The 17,528-nt window shown below is 43.4% G+C and overlaps 1 protein-coding gene across 1 annotated transcript in view; it reads left to right on the top strand.

The window, feature by feature from the left end:
* The window catches only part of LOC140735308 (arf-GAP with dual PH domain-containing protein 1-like), a 173,925-nt gene that overhangs the window by 67,178 nt on the left and 89,219 nt on the right, over positions 1-17,528 (top strand). The window contains exon 2 of the mRNA XM_073060196.1: positions 14,595-14,725. Coding sequence (XP_072916297.1) covers positions 14,595-14,725 — 131 coding nt within the window. The remainder of the gene's footprint in view (positions 1-14,594; positions 14,726-17,528) is intronic.

The following is a 17,528-nucleotide window of genomic DNA, read 5'->3' as shown; positions in this document are numbered from 1 at the left end:
CCTAGCCTTTATGTCTTTGGACTGTGGGAGGAAACCAGAGCACCTGGAGGAAACCCACGTGATCATGGGGCGGTCGTACAAACTCCTCACAGACCCCAGCGAGAATCAAACCCCAAGCTTACAGTGGGCACTGAAAAGTGTTGCACTAAGTGCTACGCTACCAAACCGTCCATTCGGATTTAATCTTAAAGCAGAAATTTGATCTTAATGTGTCATTTGCAGGCTCACTGTCAAGGATTCTTTATGACTCTTGTTCCCCATGTTCAGTACTATGCAAATCTTAGGCACAGATATATATAGTCAGGGTGCCTAAGACTTTGCACAGCACCCTAGTAATTTTATGTATTGCTCTGTACTGATGCTGCTGCTGCAAAACCAAAATTCATGAGTGAGGATAAACCTGAATCTGATATGGGTCTCTGTTGTGGACTGAGAGTGGGAAGTGGGCAGGGAGAGGGGAATCATGGTTGGGAAAGGGGAGGGAGTGGGAAGCACCAGAGAGACATTCTGTAATGATCAATAAACCAATTTTGTGGAATCAAATTACCTTGCCTGGTGTCTCAGGGCTGGTTGTGTCTGAACCTGCGCCACTCCCGCCTCACTTCTCTGCCACCTGTCCCACACCCCTCCCACAGTGCTCCACCCTCACTATTCCCAACGTCCTTTGTTTCCACCAGATTTACAAACTCGCTCTCCACCCCATTGACAAATACAGTTCTGTGCAAATGTTTTAGGTGCCTTAGCTATACAGTATACTGTATATGTGTTTTAGGCTTTGCATAATACTGTATATTTGAACGATTTGTCATCTCTTGTACATTGGTTGTTTGTCAAGTTAGAGACATAGAACACTACAGCGCAGGAACAGGCCCTTCAGCCCATCTAGTCCATGTCAGCCAGGTCTTTTGTCTAGTCCCATCTACCTAGACGTAAACCATACCCCTCTCATCCATGTATATGTTTATGAATAATTTTTCATAAAATTTGATTATTTGTTTTTTCTTGTAAATGCCTGCAAGAAAATGAATCTCAGGCTCATGCATGGTAATATGTATGAATTTTGAGAAAAATTTACTTTGAACTTTGTTTATTAGAAATCCACAGTTTAGATTTCACTTTCAGGATTTCAACTTGCATTTTGAAATCTGGATGTATTTCAGCAAAGTTAGGTTAAGCAATGTAGCACAGATCATTTTGCGAGCTCTGCACTATTGCAGTGTATTGCACAATGCTTCCAATGAATGCGGGCCTGCCTGTCTGAACAACAAACAATGCGACTGTATACATCAGTCATACTTGGCAATCTCTCAACATTGTTGGCTTCACAGGAGACCTGAGACTGCAAATGCTGTAACAAGCTGATTGTAGACTTCAGGAAGGGTAAGACGAGGGAGCGCAAACCAATCCTCATAGAGGGGTCAGAAGTGGAGAGAGTGAGCGATTTCAAGATCCTGGGTGTCAATATCTCTGAGGATCCAGCCTAGACCCAACTTATTGATGTAGCTATAAAGAAGGCAAGACAGCAACTATACTTCATTAGGAGTCTGAGGAGAATTGATTTGTCAACTAAAGCACTCAGAAACTTCTACAAATGTACCGTGGAGAGCATTCGGACAGGCTGGTATGGGGGAGGCGGGGGCGACTGCACAGGATCAAAATAAGTTGCAGAAACTTGTAAAATTAGTCAGCTCCATCATGGGTACTAGCCTCCATAGTATTCAAGACATCTTCAAGCAGCAGTGCCTCAAAAAGGCAGCGTCCATCATTAAGGATCCCCACCATCCAGGACATGCCCTCTTCACACTGTTACCGTCAGGAGGGAGGTACCGAAGCCTGAAGGCACATACCCAGCGATTCAGGAACAGCTTCTTCCCCTCTGCCATCCGATTTCTAAATGGACATTGAACCCATGAACACTACCTCACTACTTTTTTTATTTCTGTTATTTTGCATTACTTATTTTAACTTAACTGTTTAATAGTTATGTCTACACTTAATATAACTCAGTTTTCTCTCTATATTTATTTCTGATGTATTTCATTGTACTGCTGCCGTAAAGTTAACAAATTTTACCGCATATGCCTGGGATGTTGTATCTGATTCTGATTCACCTGGAGTTAAGAAAAAGCAATTTGCTGGAGAAACTCAGTCAAGCAGCATCTATGGAGACCTGATGGATGGTCAATGTTTGGGACAAGACTTGGTGTATCATGCCTGGTGTGTCCGGTTAACATGCTTTAGGAAGGACGTAACACCTTGGAAAGGGTATAGAGCAGATCCACCAGGCGCAGACCATTTCCTAAACTGAGAGCATATTCAGAAATACAAGATGCAAAGGAATCTGGGAGTCCTAGTGTAAGATTCCTGATAGGTTAACTGACAGGTTGAGTTGCTGGAGGAACGCAGAAGATCAGGCAGCATTTATGGAGAGGAATACATAGTCAACGTTTCAGGCCAAAACTCTTTATCAGGACATAATCATATTGATCATAGAGTAGGCTTCTATCATTTGGCATTTTAAAAAAAGGGCCAAATGGCCTGTACTATTCTATGTTTAAACACTGAACTGCAGTCTGTGTCAGATGCCAATTTGCAGACAGCAAGCTCTCAGAACAGCAATATGATAATGAGTGGTTAGTTTATTTTAGGTGATGTGAGTCAAAAAATAAATAATGTACAGGGACGTTTCCCATAAAGTATTTCAAAGAGTAATTGTTATCAGATAGGCTGTGGTTCAGTATCTTGTCAGAAAGATAACTGCTCGGATGGGAGCAACACTCCCATGCTTTTCGTTGGAGAATCGATTTGGTATGTCACCAGAAACGCAAGCGAATTTCTACAAATGTAGAAATAAGCTGAAGAAAGTTGCAAACACAGTTCGCTCCATCTTGGGCACTAGCTTCCATAGTATGCAGGACATCTTCACAGAGCAATGTCTCAAAAAGGGAGCGTCCATCATTAAAGACCCCCATCACCCAGGACATGCCCCCCTTCTCATTGCTACCATCAGGCACACGCTTATCGATTCAGGAACTGCTTCTTCCTCTCTGCCATCCAACTTCTGGATGGACATTGAACCTATGAACACTACCTCACTACTTTTTTATTTCTATTTTTGCATTAATTATTTAATTTAACTATTTATATACATACTGTAACTCAATGTGTTTTTCTATTATTATGTATTGCATTGTACTGCTGTCGCAAAGACAACAAATTTCACGACATATGCCGGCGATTAAACCTGATTCTGATTCTACATTCTGCCCTTGAGTCAATAAGAGCCTGTGTCACGGCTCATCCCGTGACAGAGGACTCTCTGATCTACGGCCTGTTCCCAGAGAGACACAGACAGACGTCAAGCGTTGCTGGAAGATCATCAACTCGGTGAAAGGTGCCCTTTGGTCTGCCAGCCCATCGAGATGTCTGTGGAGGAATGCTGCTGCCGACTGGCACATTCCAGGCTGTGGGAGTACGTGCTGAGGGACGCACTGAAGCTTGATGCAGCCACCTGAAGGGCTCGGTGGGAAAGGACCACAGTATAGGGTTCTTCCGTTACTGGAGAGGGATGCGCCCCTTAATTACTGTAGTAATGTACCACCACAGAGGCCATATGTGTGACAATGGTGCTAATATTTTTAAGAAATGCAACTGAACACAACTATAAAAATAAGAATGAAAAAGCATTGCATTATTTAGAAACATAGAAAACCTACAGCACAATACAGGCCCTTCAGCCCACAAAGCTGTGCCGAACATGTCTTTACCTTAGAACTCCCTTGGCTTTACCCATAGCCGTCTATTCTGCTAATCTCCATGTAGCCATTCAGGAGTCTCTTAAAAAAACCCTATCGTTTCTGCCTCTGCCACCACCAGCAGCCCATTTCACGCACTCGCCACTCTCTGCATAAAAAAACTTACCCCTGACATCTGCTCTGTACCTACTTCCACGCATCTTAAAACTATGCCCTCTCGTGCTAACCATTTCAGCCCTGGGGAAAAGCCTCTGACTATCCACACGATCAATGCCTCTCAATTTCTTGTACACCTCTATCAAGTCACCTCTCATTCTCTGTTGCTTCAAGTAGAAAAGGCCAAGTTCACTTAACCTGTTCTCATAGGGCATGCTCCCCAATCCAGGCAACATCCTTGTAAATCTCCTCTGCACCCTTTCTATGGCTTCCACATCTTTCCTGTAGTGAGGCGACCAGAACTGAACACAGTACTCCAAGTGGGGTCTGACCAGAGCCCTATATAGTTGCAACATTACCTCTCAGCTCCTAAATTCAATTCCATGATTGATGAAGGCCAATACACTGTACGCCTTCTTAACCACAGAGCCAACCTGCGCAGCTGCTTTGAGCGTCCTATGGACTCGGACCCCAAGATCCCTCTGATCCTCCACACTGTCAAGTGTCGTGCCATTAATACTATATTCTGCCATCATATTTGACCTACCAAAATGAACCACTTCACACTTATCTGGGTTGATCTCCATCTGCCACTTCTCTGCCCAGTTTTGTATCCTATCAATGTCCCACTGTAACCTCTGATAGCCCTCCACACTATCCACAACAACCCCAACCTTTGTGTCATCAACAAACTTACTAACCCATCCCTCCACTTCCTCATCCAGGTCATTTATAAGAAACACAAAGAGTAGGGGTCCCAGAACAGATCCCTGAGGCACACCACTGGTCACCAGCTTCCATGCAGAATATGACCCGACTACAACCACTCTTTGCCTTCTGTGGGCAAGCCAGTTCTGGATCTACAAAGCAATGTCCCATTGGATCCCATGCCTCCTTACTTTCTCAATAAGCCTTGCATGGGGTACCTTATCAAATGCCTTGCAAAAATCCTTGAATAAAATTTACATTCAGTGGCCAATTTATTAGGTACACCTGTGCACCTGCTCATTAATGAAAATATCTAACCAACCAATCATGTGGCAGCAACTCAATGCATAAAAGCATGCAGACATAGTCAGGAGATTCAGTTGTTGTTCAGACCAGACATCAGAATGGGGAAGAAATGTGATCCATGTGACTTTGACTGTGGAATGATTGTTGGTGTCAGATGGGGTAGTTTGAGTATCTCAGAAACTGCTGATCTCCTGGGATTTTCATGCACAATTGTCTCTCAAGTATAAAGGAAATGGTGTAAAAATTTTTAAAAAAACACCCAGTTGAGTGACAGTTCTGTAGACGTAGGTGAGGTCCGAGAGAATGGCCAGACTGTTCCAAGCTGACAGGAAGCTGATGGTAACTCAGATAACCACACGCTACAACTGTGCTATGCAGAGGACTATTTCTGAACACACAACACATCAAACTTGGAAGGTGAGCTACGGCTGCAGAATAAGACTAGCGTACACTCAGTGGCGACTTTGTCAGGTATAGGAGGCACCTAATAAAATGGGCATGGAATGTATTTTGGATAGAAGATCTGTAGCCCACAGGCCTCTGATTCAGAAGTCAGGGTGCTACTCAATAATGCTGAATATTAGTAACTTGGAATGGATGGCCAGAGTAGAATCTAAATGTCAAATGCTAGACAGCATGATATAAGTGAGAAAGGAACGGTGTAAAGGAGACGGAGAGTGATTGGTCATAGAGCTACAGAACTATACGGCATAGAAAAAGTCCCTTCAGCCCATCTGGTCCATGCTGACCCAGATTCCCATCTAAGCATGTCCCATTTGCCCACTTTAGTGGTGGCGATTAGAATTTATTCTAGACCAGTGTGAGGTTATGCATTTGGGAAGTCGAATTCTGGTTTGGATATCTAGAGTGAATGTTAGAACCTTAGAAGCATTGATACACAGAAGATCTCAGGGTTGCAAGGTCATAGCTCCCTAAAAATCTGCCATGGGAATGGTGGAGCAGATGCGATGGGCCAAATGGCCTAATTCTGCTCCTATGTCTCATGGTCTTAAAACAAAGACATAGCTGGATAGGGTACTCAGTACCTCTGTGGACCGTAGGGTTGATTTTATAAGAGTTGAAACATCATGTTGCATTTGTTCAAGGTATTGATTAGACCACACTTGTGTACAGGTCTGGTAGTGGCAGAAGCAGATACAACAGTCGTATTTAAAAGGTTTTTAGAGAGACGCGTGAGTATTCAGGAACCGGGTCATGTACTGACAGAAGAAATTTTAGTTTAACTTGGCATCGTGTTTCAGGCCGGATGTTGTAGGCCAAAAGGCCTCTCCCTGTGCTGTTCTCTGTTCTAATAGAAAATTCATCAGTGTTTATTCACAGATACCATGCAAAAACTTTGTAGAGGAATGTGGTGTTGTGCTCAGGGAGGCTCAGCCCGAAATAACTAACTGTTGATGTGATAGTAGCAAATGGTGGGGTTAGAATATTATTAAAGGTTCCTCCACAGTGTCCCAAATTAACTCAAGTGCCGATGCTTTGAGTGCAGTACTGAAGGAGTTATAATTGGTTGAGTTACTCAGTTCATCTTGGCATTTGGTAACACTATAATTTCGATGCATCTATCTGCCGAGCCTCCGGTAATATCAGCTCAGAGGTGCAGTGTAATTAAGGCGCTGTGACCCACCGAATGACACCACAAGAAACTTGAAAAGACATTGATGAATTTTTAATAACAGTCAGTTCAGCACAGTCAAATGATGAGTCACAGGCAAATTAAATAATGGGCCTGTACAATGCTGAGTTTAACCATTTGTTGGCTGGGAATTGTTTTCACAGGTTTTTACATAAAGCTGTATTTGCTGGCAGCTCGTTCCACTCTCTCACAACCCCCTGAGTGAAGAAGTTTCCCCTCATGTTCCCCTTAAAGTTTTGGCCTTTCACCCTTAACCCATGACCTTTGATTGTAGCCCCACCCAATCTCAGTGGAAAAAGTCTGCTTGCATTTACCCTGTCTATACCGCTCATAATTTTGTAGGCCATTATCAAATCTCCTCTCAGTCTTCTACATTCCAAGGAATAAAGTTCTAACCTATTCAATCTTCCCCATAACTCAGGTCCTCCAAACCTGGCAACATCCTTGTAAATTTTCTCTATACTCTTTCAATCTTATTTACATCTTTGCTGTAAATAGGTGGCCAAAACTGCACGCATTACCCCAGATTAAGCCTCACCAAACTTTCAACCATTTTCCCTAATGTCAGCATCAAATTCAGTTTGGTGGTGTTCCTGAGAACTGTCCTCAAGTATTTTTCCACAGTAGAACCACTTATGATTTGCAATCATTGAAAATAAGTCTGATATTATGTCAAAATAGGCCATTCAGCTCCTCACATCTGTTTCACTATTCAAATTATAATTGATTATTTACCTCAGCACTGCCTTCCTACACTAACCCCATATGTATTACAAGTCAACAGACTCTCACAAGTAACTTAGCCAGACTTCACCTTGCTTCCTGCAGAGGTCCCATTCCACTTGTTCACTCATCTCCTTCACATCTGCTCTGACAATGAATCTTTCCATACAAGAACCTCTGAGATGTCTTCCTCTTTCCCTATCTTTGCAGCTTCCTCTACTCCAGTTGACCGAGACTTGGACTGTGCTTCATCTTTTTCACACACTTCTCTCACACCCTCTCCCGCAGCCCGAACAAGGATAAGGTCACACAGATCAACAGCTTCCCCTACACCTGTCTCCACATTCCACCAAACTTCCTTCATAATATCCAACATCTGTAAGCCTACATCGATGTTGCAGCTCTATTAAAAACCTGGTTAGACCACATGTAATATTGTGTTCAATTCTGGTCTCCTCATTACAGGAAGGACATGAAAGCTTTAGAAAAGATGTATAGGTGCACCTTCTCTGCAGCTTTTGCACTTAATACTGCTTTGTTAATATTTTACCTTGTTCTACCTGAATGCACGATGCAATGATTAGCTCTATATGAACAGCTTTTCACTTATCTTGCTGCTGCCATCAGGAGAAAGGTACAGGAGCCTCAGGACTCACACCACCAGCTTCAGAAACATTTATTACCCCTCAACCATCAGGCCCTTGAGCCAAAGGGGATAACTTCACTCAACTTCACTTGCCCGTCATTGAAATGTTCCCACAATCTATGGACTCATTTTCAAGGACTCTCCATCTCATGTTCTTGATATTTAATGTTTATTTGTTTATTGTTATTATTTATTTCTTTTTGTATTTGCACAGTTTGTCTTATGCACACTTATTCAACACCCAGATGGTGCAGTCTTTCATTGATTCCATTATGGTTATTATTCTATTATGGATTTATTGAGTATGCCTGCAAGAAAATGAATCTCAGGGTGGCATATAGTGGTGCTAGAAAGTTTGTGAATGCTGTAGAATTTTCTCTATTTCTGCATAAATATGTGATCAGATCTTCACAGAAGTCTTAAAACTAGATAAAAACAACTCAATTAAATAAATAACACAAAGCATTATTATTTATTTATTGAGAATAATTAGTCCTTGAAAGTGAGTCCATAGGTTGTAGAGTCGGTGATCAGTTCAGTGTTGGAGTGAGTGATCTTGTCCACACTCCTTCAAGAGTCTAATGGTTGAAGAGAAATAATTGTTCCTGAACCTAGTGGTGTGGGACCTAAGGTTCTTGTATCTCCTGGTCAATGGTAATAGTAAGAAGAAAGAATGGCCTGGGTAGTGGGAGTCTTTCATGATGGATGCTGCTTAGTTCTGGGGTTGCTATGGTAACCCATTTGCCTTCACTAGGCCTGTATCCCTCCACTCTTTAAATGTGCAAGTACCTGTACAAATGCCTTTTAATCCCTGTGAAAGGATCTCCACCACTAAAAATATTTGTCATATGTAGAGTACTGTGCAAAAATCTTAAGCACACACACACATATATATAGCTAGGGTGCCTAAGACTTTTCTACAGTACTGTACTTGCCAATGTAGAGTGGAAGTTTGTAAACCTGGCAGGAGCAAAGGAATGGCGAGGATGGAACGCCGCAGGAGGGGTGTAGAGAAGATGGCAGAGAAAGAGTGCCGGGGTGGGGGTAGTGCAGGTGCAGACAACACCCAGCCCTGAGACAACAGGCAATGCCATTTTTCCCATAGTAAATTAATCCAACTGTATCCCTCTGCTGGCCAGGAAAATTACTGACACTAAGTATCTGATAGAGTTAGTTTGGAGAAAGCCAAACTTCGAATGAGATTGTCAAGGTCAATTTATTATCAATGTCTGAATATCTCACATATTCTATCATAAGACCATAGATATAGGAGCAGAATTAGGTCATTTGAGCCATCGAGTCTGCTCTGCCATTTCATCGTGGTTGATCCATTCTTCCCTCACAGCCCCAATCTCCTGTCTTCTCCCAGTGTCCCTTCATGCCCTGACCAATCAAGAATCGAGGTAAAGGGCAGAAGAAGTAGGAAATGATAGGAGAGGACCAAGGCAGAAAGGGAATGAGGAGGGTGGCAGAGGGAGATGATAGACAGGTGAAGAAAAGGGTGATGGGGGATCCATAATGAGGAATGGAAAAAGAGAGGAGGGAGAGCGGAAGAAATTGCCAGAAGTTAGAGAAATCAATGTTCATGCCACCAGGTTGGAAGCAACCCAGACAATCCAGTTGTATCAGCCATGATGGAATGGCAGAGCAGACTCGATGGGCTGAATTGCCAGATTTTATTCCCATGTCTTATGGTCTTAATAGCTGGCCATCATTGGCTGCCACACTTTCTGCGTGACAGCAGTGACTCAGAAAGCACCTGACTGTTTCTTTGGGAGGACTTGGCTGTGCTCGGCACCGTAGAAATGCAAGTGGTTATAGTGCTGAAGATTAATTGTGCTTTCATTTATAATGTAGATTATTAAACAGGCCCAGAGCTTATTGCACACAATATCACGTTAATCAGGCTCAAGGAAGTCCATTACAAACAAACTCAATTACTCAGCAATAGAGAGTCATGTGTATTAGCACACTGGCAGGGTAAATTAAACTGAGAAAGTGTTGTGGGAACAAGCCAGAAATTATTCAAGAGGCAGCTGATCAATATTTCAGAACCAGAGGTATGTGATGAACTCTTAGAACAGAAGAGGTAAGTATCAGTGAGTACTCACAGGTGGCAAGAATGATTTCTTTGGAATGGGAAATGCTCGTTATTGAATGTGTAAGGCAAAGTGGTGAATTATTATTTTTATTTTAGAGTCTCAGTGTGGAACAGGCCCCTCTGGCCCTTCAAGTTATTCCACCCAGAAACCCACCTATTTAACACTAGCCTAATCACAGGACAATTTACAATGATTGATTAACCTATTAACTGTAACATCTTTGGACTGTGGGAGGAAATCATAACACTCAGAGAAACCCACGCACTCAGGAAGGAATGTAGGAACTTTCTTATGGAGGGTGCTGGAATTGAACTGCCAGCTGTGACCCCCTGAGCTGTAATTGCGTCACACTAATTGCTGTGCTACCATGAATTGGGTCTGTCTGCCTTGGAAATTATTGAGACATGAAGTTCTGCAAGGGCTTCAGGAGCAGGTTGGAGGATGTTGTCTTTGTCTTGAGTGTCTAAACGAGGAATACCATTCATTCAATAAGACTGTGGCTGGCCTGACTGTAGCCTCAAGACCCTGTTCTTGTCATCAAAAGGACAGCGCTGCAGCATAAGGCTTTACAACGCCAGGGATTGGGGTTTAATTCCCACCACTCTCTGTAAAGAATTTCTACTTGTGGACAGAATCAGGCTTATTATTACTGACAATGCGTGAAGTTTGTTTTGTGACAGCTGTACAGTGCAATACATTAACATTAAAAACTGCAAGTTGCATATAGAAATATAAAATAGTTAGTGCAAAAGCAGAGCAAGATGATGAGGTAGTGTTTGTGATGTCGGAGGAATCTGACGATGGAGGGGAAGAAGCTGTTCCTAAAACGCTGAGTGTGTGTCTTCAGGTTCCTGTATCTCCTCCCTGACGGTAGCAATGAGAAGAGGGCATCTCCTAAGTGATGGGGGTCCTTAATGACAGACGCTGCCTTTTTGTGACATTGCCTTTTAAAGATATCTTTGATGGTGAGGAGGCTAGTGCCCATGATGTAAGTGGCTGAGATTACAACACCCTGCAGCTTGTACCGATCCTGTGCAGTAGTCCCTCCATACCAGAGAGTGGTGCCACTATTAGCATGCTCTCCATGGTACATATGCCACGATTTGATCATTCTTTGATGACATATCAAATCTGATATTGAGGTGTTGGCCGAGCCTGGCAATTAGCTGACAGACGAGGTGATTACCTCAGTGAGCAGTTGTTGGTGTTTCTCTCTAGGAGTGCTCACATTTTTATAGGCCCCATTCGCTTTTCCTCAGTCCTGAACAGAAGAAAGCCCTTAACTCCGAGTAGAGTCATCGGAACGCCATCGTGACGGCGTTTTTTTTTAACAGGCTTTCTTGTTTTTACAAGGTCGAGTTGCCAGCTCAACGTTCAACCCAGCACAGATGGGAAGCGTGCAAGGGAGTCGGCTGGATTCGAACTCGGGAGCCTTCGCTCCGAAGTCCAGCGCTGATGCCACTACGCCAGCAGCCTGCAAGTCCTGAACAGGGGGCCTATATAAACATGAGCACTCCCAGAGAGAAACACCAACAACTGCGCCCTGAGAATGTCGCCTCGACTAGTGATAAAACGCCTGCAAGCTAATTGCCAAACTCAGCCAATACCACAGCATCAAAACCCAAGCTACAAAAAATACACCATCCTAAACTTACCAAATCTCCTCAAACTCTTAATGAAATATTTGCCGCCTTTGTAATTGCATCTGTATGTTGGGCCCAGGATAAATCTTCAGAGGTTTTGACACCCAGGAACTTAAAACTGCTCACCCTTTCCACTGCTGATCCTTTGATAAAAGCTGGTGTGTGTTCCCTCGACTTCCCCTTCCTGAAGTCCTCAGTCAATTACTTGGTCTTACTGATGTAGAGTTCAAGGTTGTTGTTGTTGTGATATCACTCAACCAGCAGATCTATCTCACTTCTATATGCCTCCTCATCACTAATAATGCTGGCAGAGCCATGGAAAGAAACAGAGGAAAAGGAAAGGCCACATTTGGAATATTGTGCTCAGTTTTGGTCACTGAAGATGCCATTAAGCTGGACAGAGTGCAAAGAAGATTTACAAGAATATGGACAAAACGCGAGGGACTAGGTTACTAAGAGAGATTGAACAGTATGGGGTGTTTTCATGCTGGAGCGTAGGAAAATGTGAGCTAATTTTACGGGTGTTCATAACATTATGTGGGACATAGGCTGAAGGAGCATAGTCTCTTTCTCAGTGGTGGTGAAGCAAGAACTAGAGGGCATTAAATTGGTGTTTGATTAGTAAGGGTGTCAAAGGTTATGGGAAGCAGTCAGGAGATTGGGTGTGATTGGCTGAATAGCCTAATTTATTTTTCCTTCCAACCCAACTCTGCTGCTATATCTTATGCGCTTTTGGCGTGGGTTTAAGATGAGAGAAGAGAGATTGAATAGGAATGTAAGAGGTAACTTTAAATTCCTCAGTACAATTACTTTGGAGGGCCTGGCGTGGACGAGCACATCAGAATCAGGTTTATTATCACCAGCATGTGTCGTGAAATTTGTTAACTTAGCCACAGAAATTTAAAGCAATACATGATAATATAGAATAAATAAATAAATCAGTTACAGTAAATATATATGTATATTGTACAGAAATAATATTTTTTAAAAGTGAGGTAGTGTTCATGGGTTCAATATCCATTTAGAAATCATATGACAGGGGAAAGAAGCTATTCCTGAATCACTGAGTGTGTTCCTTCAGGCTTTTGTACCTCCTTCCTGATGGTAACAATGAGAAGAGGACAAGTCCTGGGTGATAGGATCCTTAATAATGGACGCTGCCTTTCTGAGGCACTGCTCCTTGAAGATGACTTAGATACTAAGGAGGCTGGTACCCAATATGGAGCTGACTGATTTTACAACTTTCTTTAGCTTCTTTCGGTCCTCTGCCGTAGCCCTCCCACCCCATACCAGACAGTGTCAGAATGCTTTCCACAGTACATCCATAGAAGTTTTCAAGTGTTCTAGTTGACAAACCAAGTCTCCTAATGAAATATAGCCACTGTCTTGCCTTCTTTATAGTTGCATCGATATGGTGGGACCAGGTTAGATCCTCCGAAACCTTGACACCCAGGAACTTGAAACCGCTCACACTCTCCACTTCTGAACTCTCTCTGTGAGAATTGGTTCATATGCCGTTGTCTTACCTTTCCTAAGGTCCACAACCAGCTCTTACGTCTTACTGACATTGAGTCCAACACCACTCAACTAGTTGGCATATCTTGCTCCTGTATGCCCTTTCATCTCCATCTGAGATTCAACCAACAATGGTTGTATGATCAGCAGATTTATAGATGACATTTGAGTTTTGTCTAGCCACACAGTCATGGGTATAGAGAGTGTAGAGCAGTGGGCTAAGCACACACCCCTGAGGTGCGCCAGTGTTGATCGTCAGCGAGGAGGAGATATTACTACCAATCCGCACAGATTGTGGTCCTCCGGTTAGGAAGTCGATGATCCAATTGCAGAGGGAGGTACAGAGGCCCAAGTTTGGTGGCTTATCGATTAGGACTGTGCGAACAATGGTGTTAAACGCTGTGCTATAGTCAACGAACAGCATCCTGACATACCATCGCATGTAAAGCCCTCCCCATTGTTGAGCACATCTACATAAAACATTGTTGCAGGAAAGCAGCATCTGTCGTAAGGGACCCCCAGCACCCAGGCCACGCTCTCTTCTTCCTGCTGCCGTTGTTCTCCCCATGACCACATTGATTTCCTCCGGGTGGTCTGGTTTCCTCCACGGTCCAAAGACGAACCAGTTGGTAGGTTAACTGGGCATTGTAAACTGTCCCATGATTAGGATTAAATCAGGGGATTGCTGGGCAGCACAGCTCAAAGGGCCAGAAGGGGCTATTTCGCACTGTATCTCAATAAATAAGAATCAAGAAGGAGGTGCAGGTGTGTCGGGTCAGGAGCAGGTATTACCCCTCAACCATCAACCAACTTCACTTCCCCCATCATTGAAATGTTCCCACAACCTATGGACTCACTTTCAAGGACTCTTCATTTGATGTTCTAGTTATTGTTTTCTTTATTATTATTATTTTTTCATTTTGTATTTGCACAGTTTGTTCTCTTTTGCACACTGGTTGAACACCCAAGTTTATGCAGTCTTTCATTGATTCTATGGTGGTTTTTAGTCTAGTGGTCAGAACATAGAATAAGCTGCCACAGAGGCAGGTACATTATCAACATTTCACAGGTAATTGGACAGGTACATGGATAGGAAAGATTCGGATGGCTTGAGTGGGAACCTTGGTGGGTATGGACCAGTTGGGCCAAAGAGCCTGTTTCCTTGCTATATGGCACTGAATATGTTACAGATTGGGCATCGTGTAAAGGGGCTGAATGGCCTCTTCTGGCTATAATGCTAACCACCAAGTTACTGCTGAATTATTTATTACCTTTTGAAATGGAACAAATATTAGCTGAAAGATAAATTATATTTTAATAATGCTTCCTACTAATTTATTGCATTTAGCATAACAAAAGTCTTGATCTTTTTCTTTTTTCCCCCAGATAACGACTGGGCATCTTACACGCTTGGAATTTTTATCTGTTTAAATTGCTCAGGAATTCATCGAAATATTCCTCAAGTTAGCAAAGTGAAATCCGTTCGATTAGACGCCTGGGAGGATGAAGAAGTTCAGGTAGGTCGTTTCCCGTCAAGCTTTATACTGAAGGTAAATAGATAGATACCTTATTGATCCCAAAGGAAATTACAGTGCCACAGTAGCATTACAAGTGCACAGATATACAAATATACAAATATTAGAAGAGATGTAATAAAGAATAAAAAGTAAGTTACGTCAAACAGTCTAACAGGAGGTGGTCGTCACTTCCCCAGCTACAGATTGACTCGTTATAGAACCTTATGGCCAAGGGTAAGGATGACCTCATATAGCGCTCTTTGGAGCAGCGCAGTTGTCTTAGTCTATCACTAAAAGTGCTCCTCTGTTCACCCAATGTGGCTAGTCCAGAACTGCCAGGATTTTCCACAGGGTCCTTCATTTTACCACAGCCTCCAGTGTGTCCAATTTGACTCCTATAACAGAGCCAGCCTTTCAGATCAGTTTATTGAGCCTGTTGGCATCAGCCATTGCCCCAGCACACCACTGCATGGAAGATTGTACTGGCGACAACGTGTGAAGGAGAGGCCTGCATACTCCAAAGGACCTCAGTCTCCTTAGAAAATAGAGGTGGCTCTGGCCCTTCTTGAACACAGCCTCTGTGTTGGTGCTGCACTCAAGTCTGTCATCCAGGTGCACACCCAGGTACTTGTAAGTTCTCACCACACTCACATCCTCACTAACAATAGTAACAGGGAGTAGTGCAGGCTTAATCTTCCTAAAGTCCATCACCATCTCCTTTGTCTTACTGGTGTTGAGTTACAGATGATTCAGCTTGCACCGTTTGACAACCGGGGCCCTGTATTCATCCTCCCATTATACACCCACCTATTGCTGAGTCATCAGAGAATTTCTGCAAGTGACTTATTCAGTGTTGTATCTAAGATCCAAGGTAAACAGGAAGGCGGCAAATACAGTCACCCCGTGGGGCCCCAGTGCTGCTGATAGCCACGTCTGACACACAGTGTTGAAGCCGCACAGTCTGTGGTCTGCCAGGCAGGTGAGCCATCATCCAGGATGCAAGGGAAGTGCCAGCCTGCATTGGACAGAGCTTCTCCCCCGGCAATGAGGGCTGCATGGTATTGAAGGCATACATGATCCTCACAGTGCTGCCCTGCTTGTCCAAATGGGACTGAGATTGGGAACTCAGTGGGATATCGGATTCCTAGTTTGGCACGATCCAGCCAGGACTGGACGGGTATCTTGTGATTGGGTGGATCTTGCCAGTATTACTTCCCATTGAGTTCAATGATATTAAAAACTGGGCAGCATATAATACATTGTATCTGCTCCATTCTGAAGCCTGAGTGGTGAACCCTGATGAAATTCAAACCACTGTCTGTCATCTTCCCCCTGATGCAGTTGATTCTCAACACCCTGAACAAAATAAATGGGCTGGCAGGCTAGTGTAGTGGTTAGCGTAACACAATTACAGCGCGTGTGACCCGGGCTCAGCTCTCGCTGCTGCCTGTGAGGATTTCGTATGCTCTCCCCGTGACTATGTTGTTTTGTTCCGGGTGCTCCGGTTTCCTCCCATATTCCAAGTATGTACAGTTAGTAGATGAATTGGTCACCTGGGAGTAGTTGGGTGTTGCAGCCTCGTTTGGCCAGAAGGGCCTGTTACTCTGCTGGTTTTTAAATATTAAAACATTTTAAAAATAAATCTGGCGCCACACTAAATTTCCGTCCTGCCTCACCACTGTTCCATTATGATCAGAGTGTGGGTCATCTACAAAATGCACCATACTTACTCATCCAGGCTTGCTTATTTTTAAGAGAAACTTGGATAGGTATGGGACTATGGTTCAGGTGTAGGGCGATGGGGCTAGGCACAGACTAGATGGGACAAAGGGCCTGCTTCTGTGTTACTCTGTTCAATGATTCTATGACTTTGTGGCTGTTACAACAGCATCTCCCAACCTGTGACCTCCAGCACCAGGTGCATTGGGACAGGTTCCCTTCCATGTTACACGTCACCCAGATCTGGGAATATATGATCAGTCACTTCATCATTGCTATATTTGGATCCCGGAAGTCCTTCTCAGAATCAGCATTGAGGTACCTCTCCCAGAATAATAAATAAATAAGCAATAACTATCGAGAACGTGAGGTGAAGAGTCCTTGAAAATAAGTCCATTAGTTGTGGGAACATTTCAGTGATGGGGCAAGTGAATTTGAGTGAGGTTATCCCTTGGTGCAAGAGCCTGATGGTTGAGGGGAAGACACAGTAGTGCAGTGGTTTGCTTAATGCTTTACAGAACCAGCAACCGGGATTCAATTCCCACCACTGCCTGTAAGGAGTTAGTCTGTTTTCCCTGTGACCGTGTGGGTTTACTCTCACAGTCCAAAGACGTACGGGTTGGTAGGTTAATTGGTCGTTGTAAATTGCCCTGTGATTAGGCTGGGGTTAATATCAGGTTATTGCTGGGTGGTGCAGTTTGAAGGGCCAGAAGGACCTATTCTGTGCTGTATCTCAATAAAAAAAAAAGAATACCACCACCTTCTCAAAGATGATGAGGGAATGGCAATAAATACTAGCACAAAACAACAAATTTCATAAGACCATATTACATAGGAGTATAATAGCCCATTGAGTCTGCTCCATCATTCCATCTTGGCTGATTTATTATCCTTCTCAACCCCATTCTCCTGCCTTCTCCCCATCACCGTTGGCACTCTTACTAATCAAGAACATACCAGCCTCCGCATTAAATATACCCAATGACTTGGTCTCCACAGCCATCTACAGCAGTGAATTCCACAGATTCACCATCTTCTGGCCAAAGAAATAATTTCCTCATCTCCGTTCTAAATGGACATCTCT

Source organism: Hemitrygon akajei, chromosome 11 (genome assembly GCF_048418815.1).
Source record: "Hemitrygon akajei chromosome 11, sHemAka1.3, whole genome shotgun sequence".
Lineage (NCBI taxonomy): Eukaryota > Metazoa > Chordata > Chondrichthyes > Myliobatiformes > Dasyatidae > Hemitrygon > Hemitrygon akajei.
The sequence above is the reverse complement of the archived record's forward strand: the minus strand, read 5'-3'. Positions and strand labels throughout refer to the sequence as shown.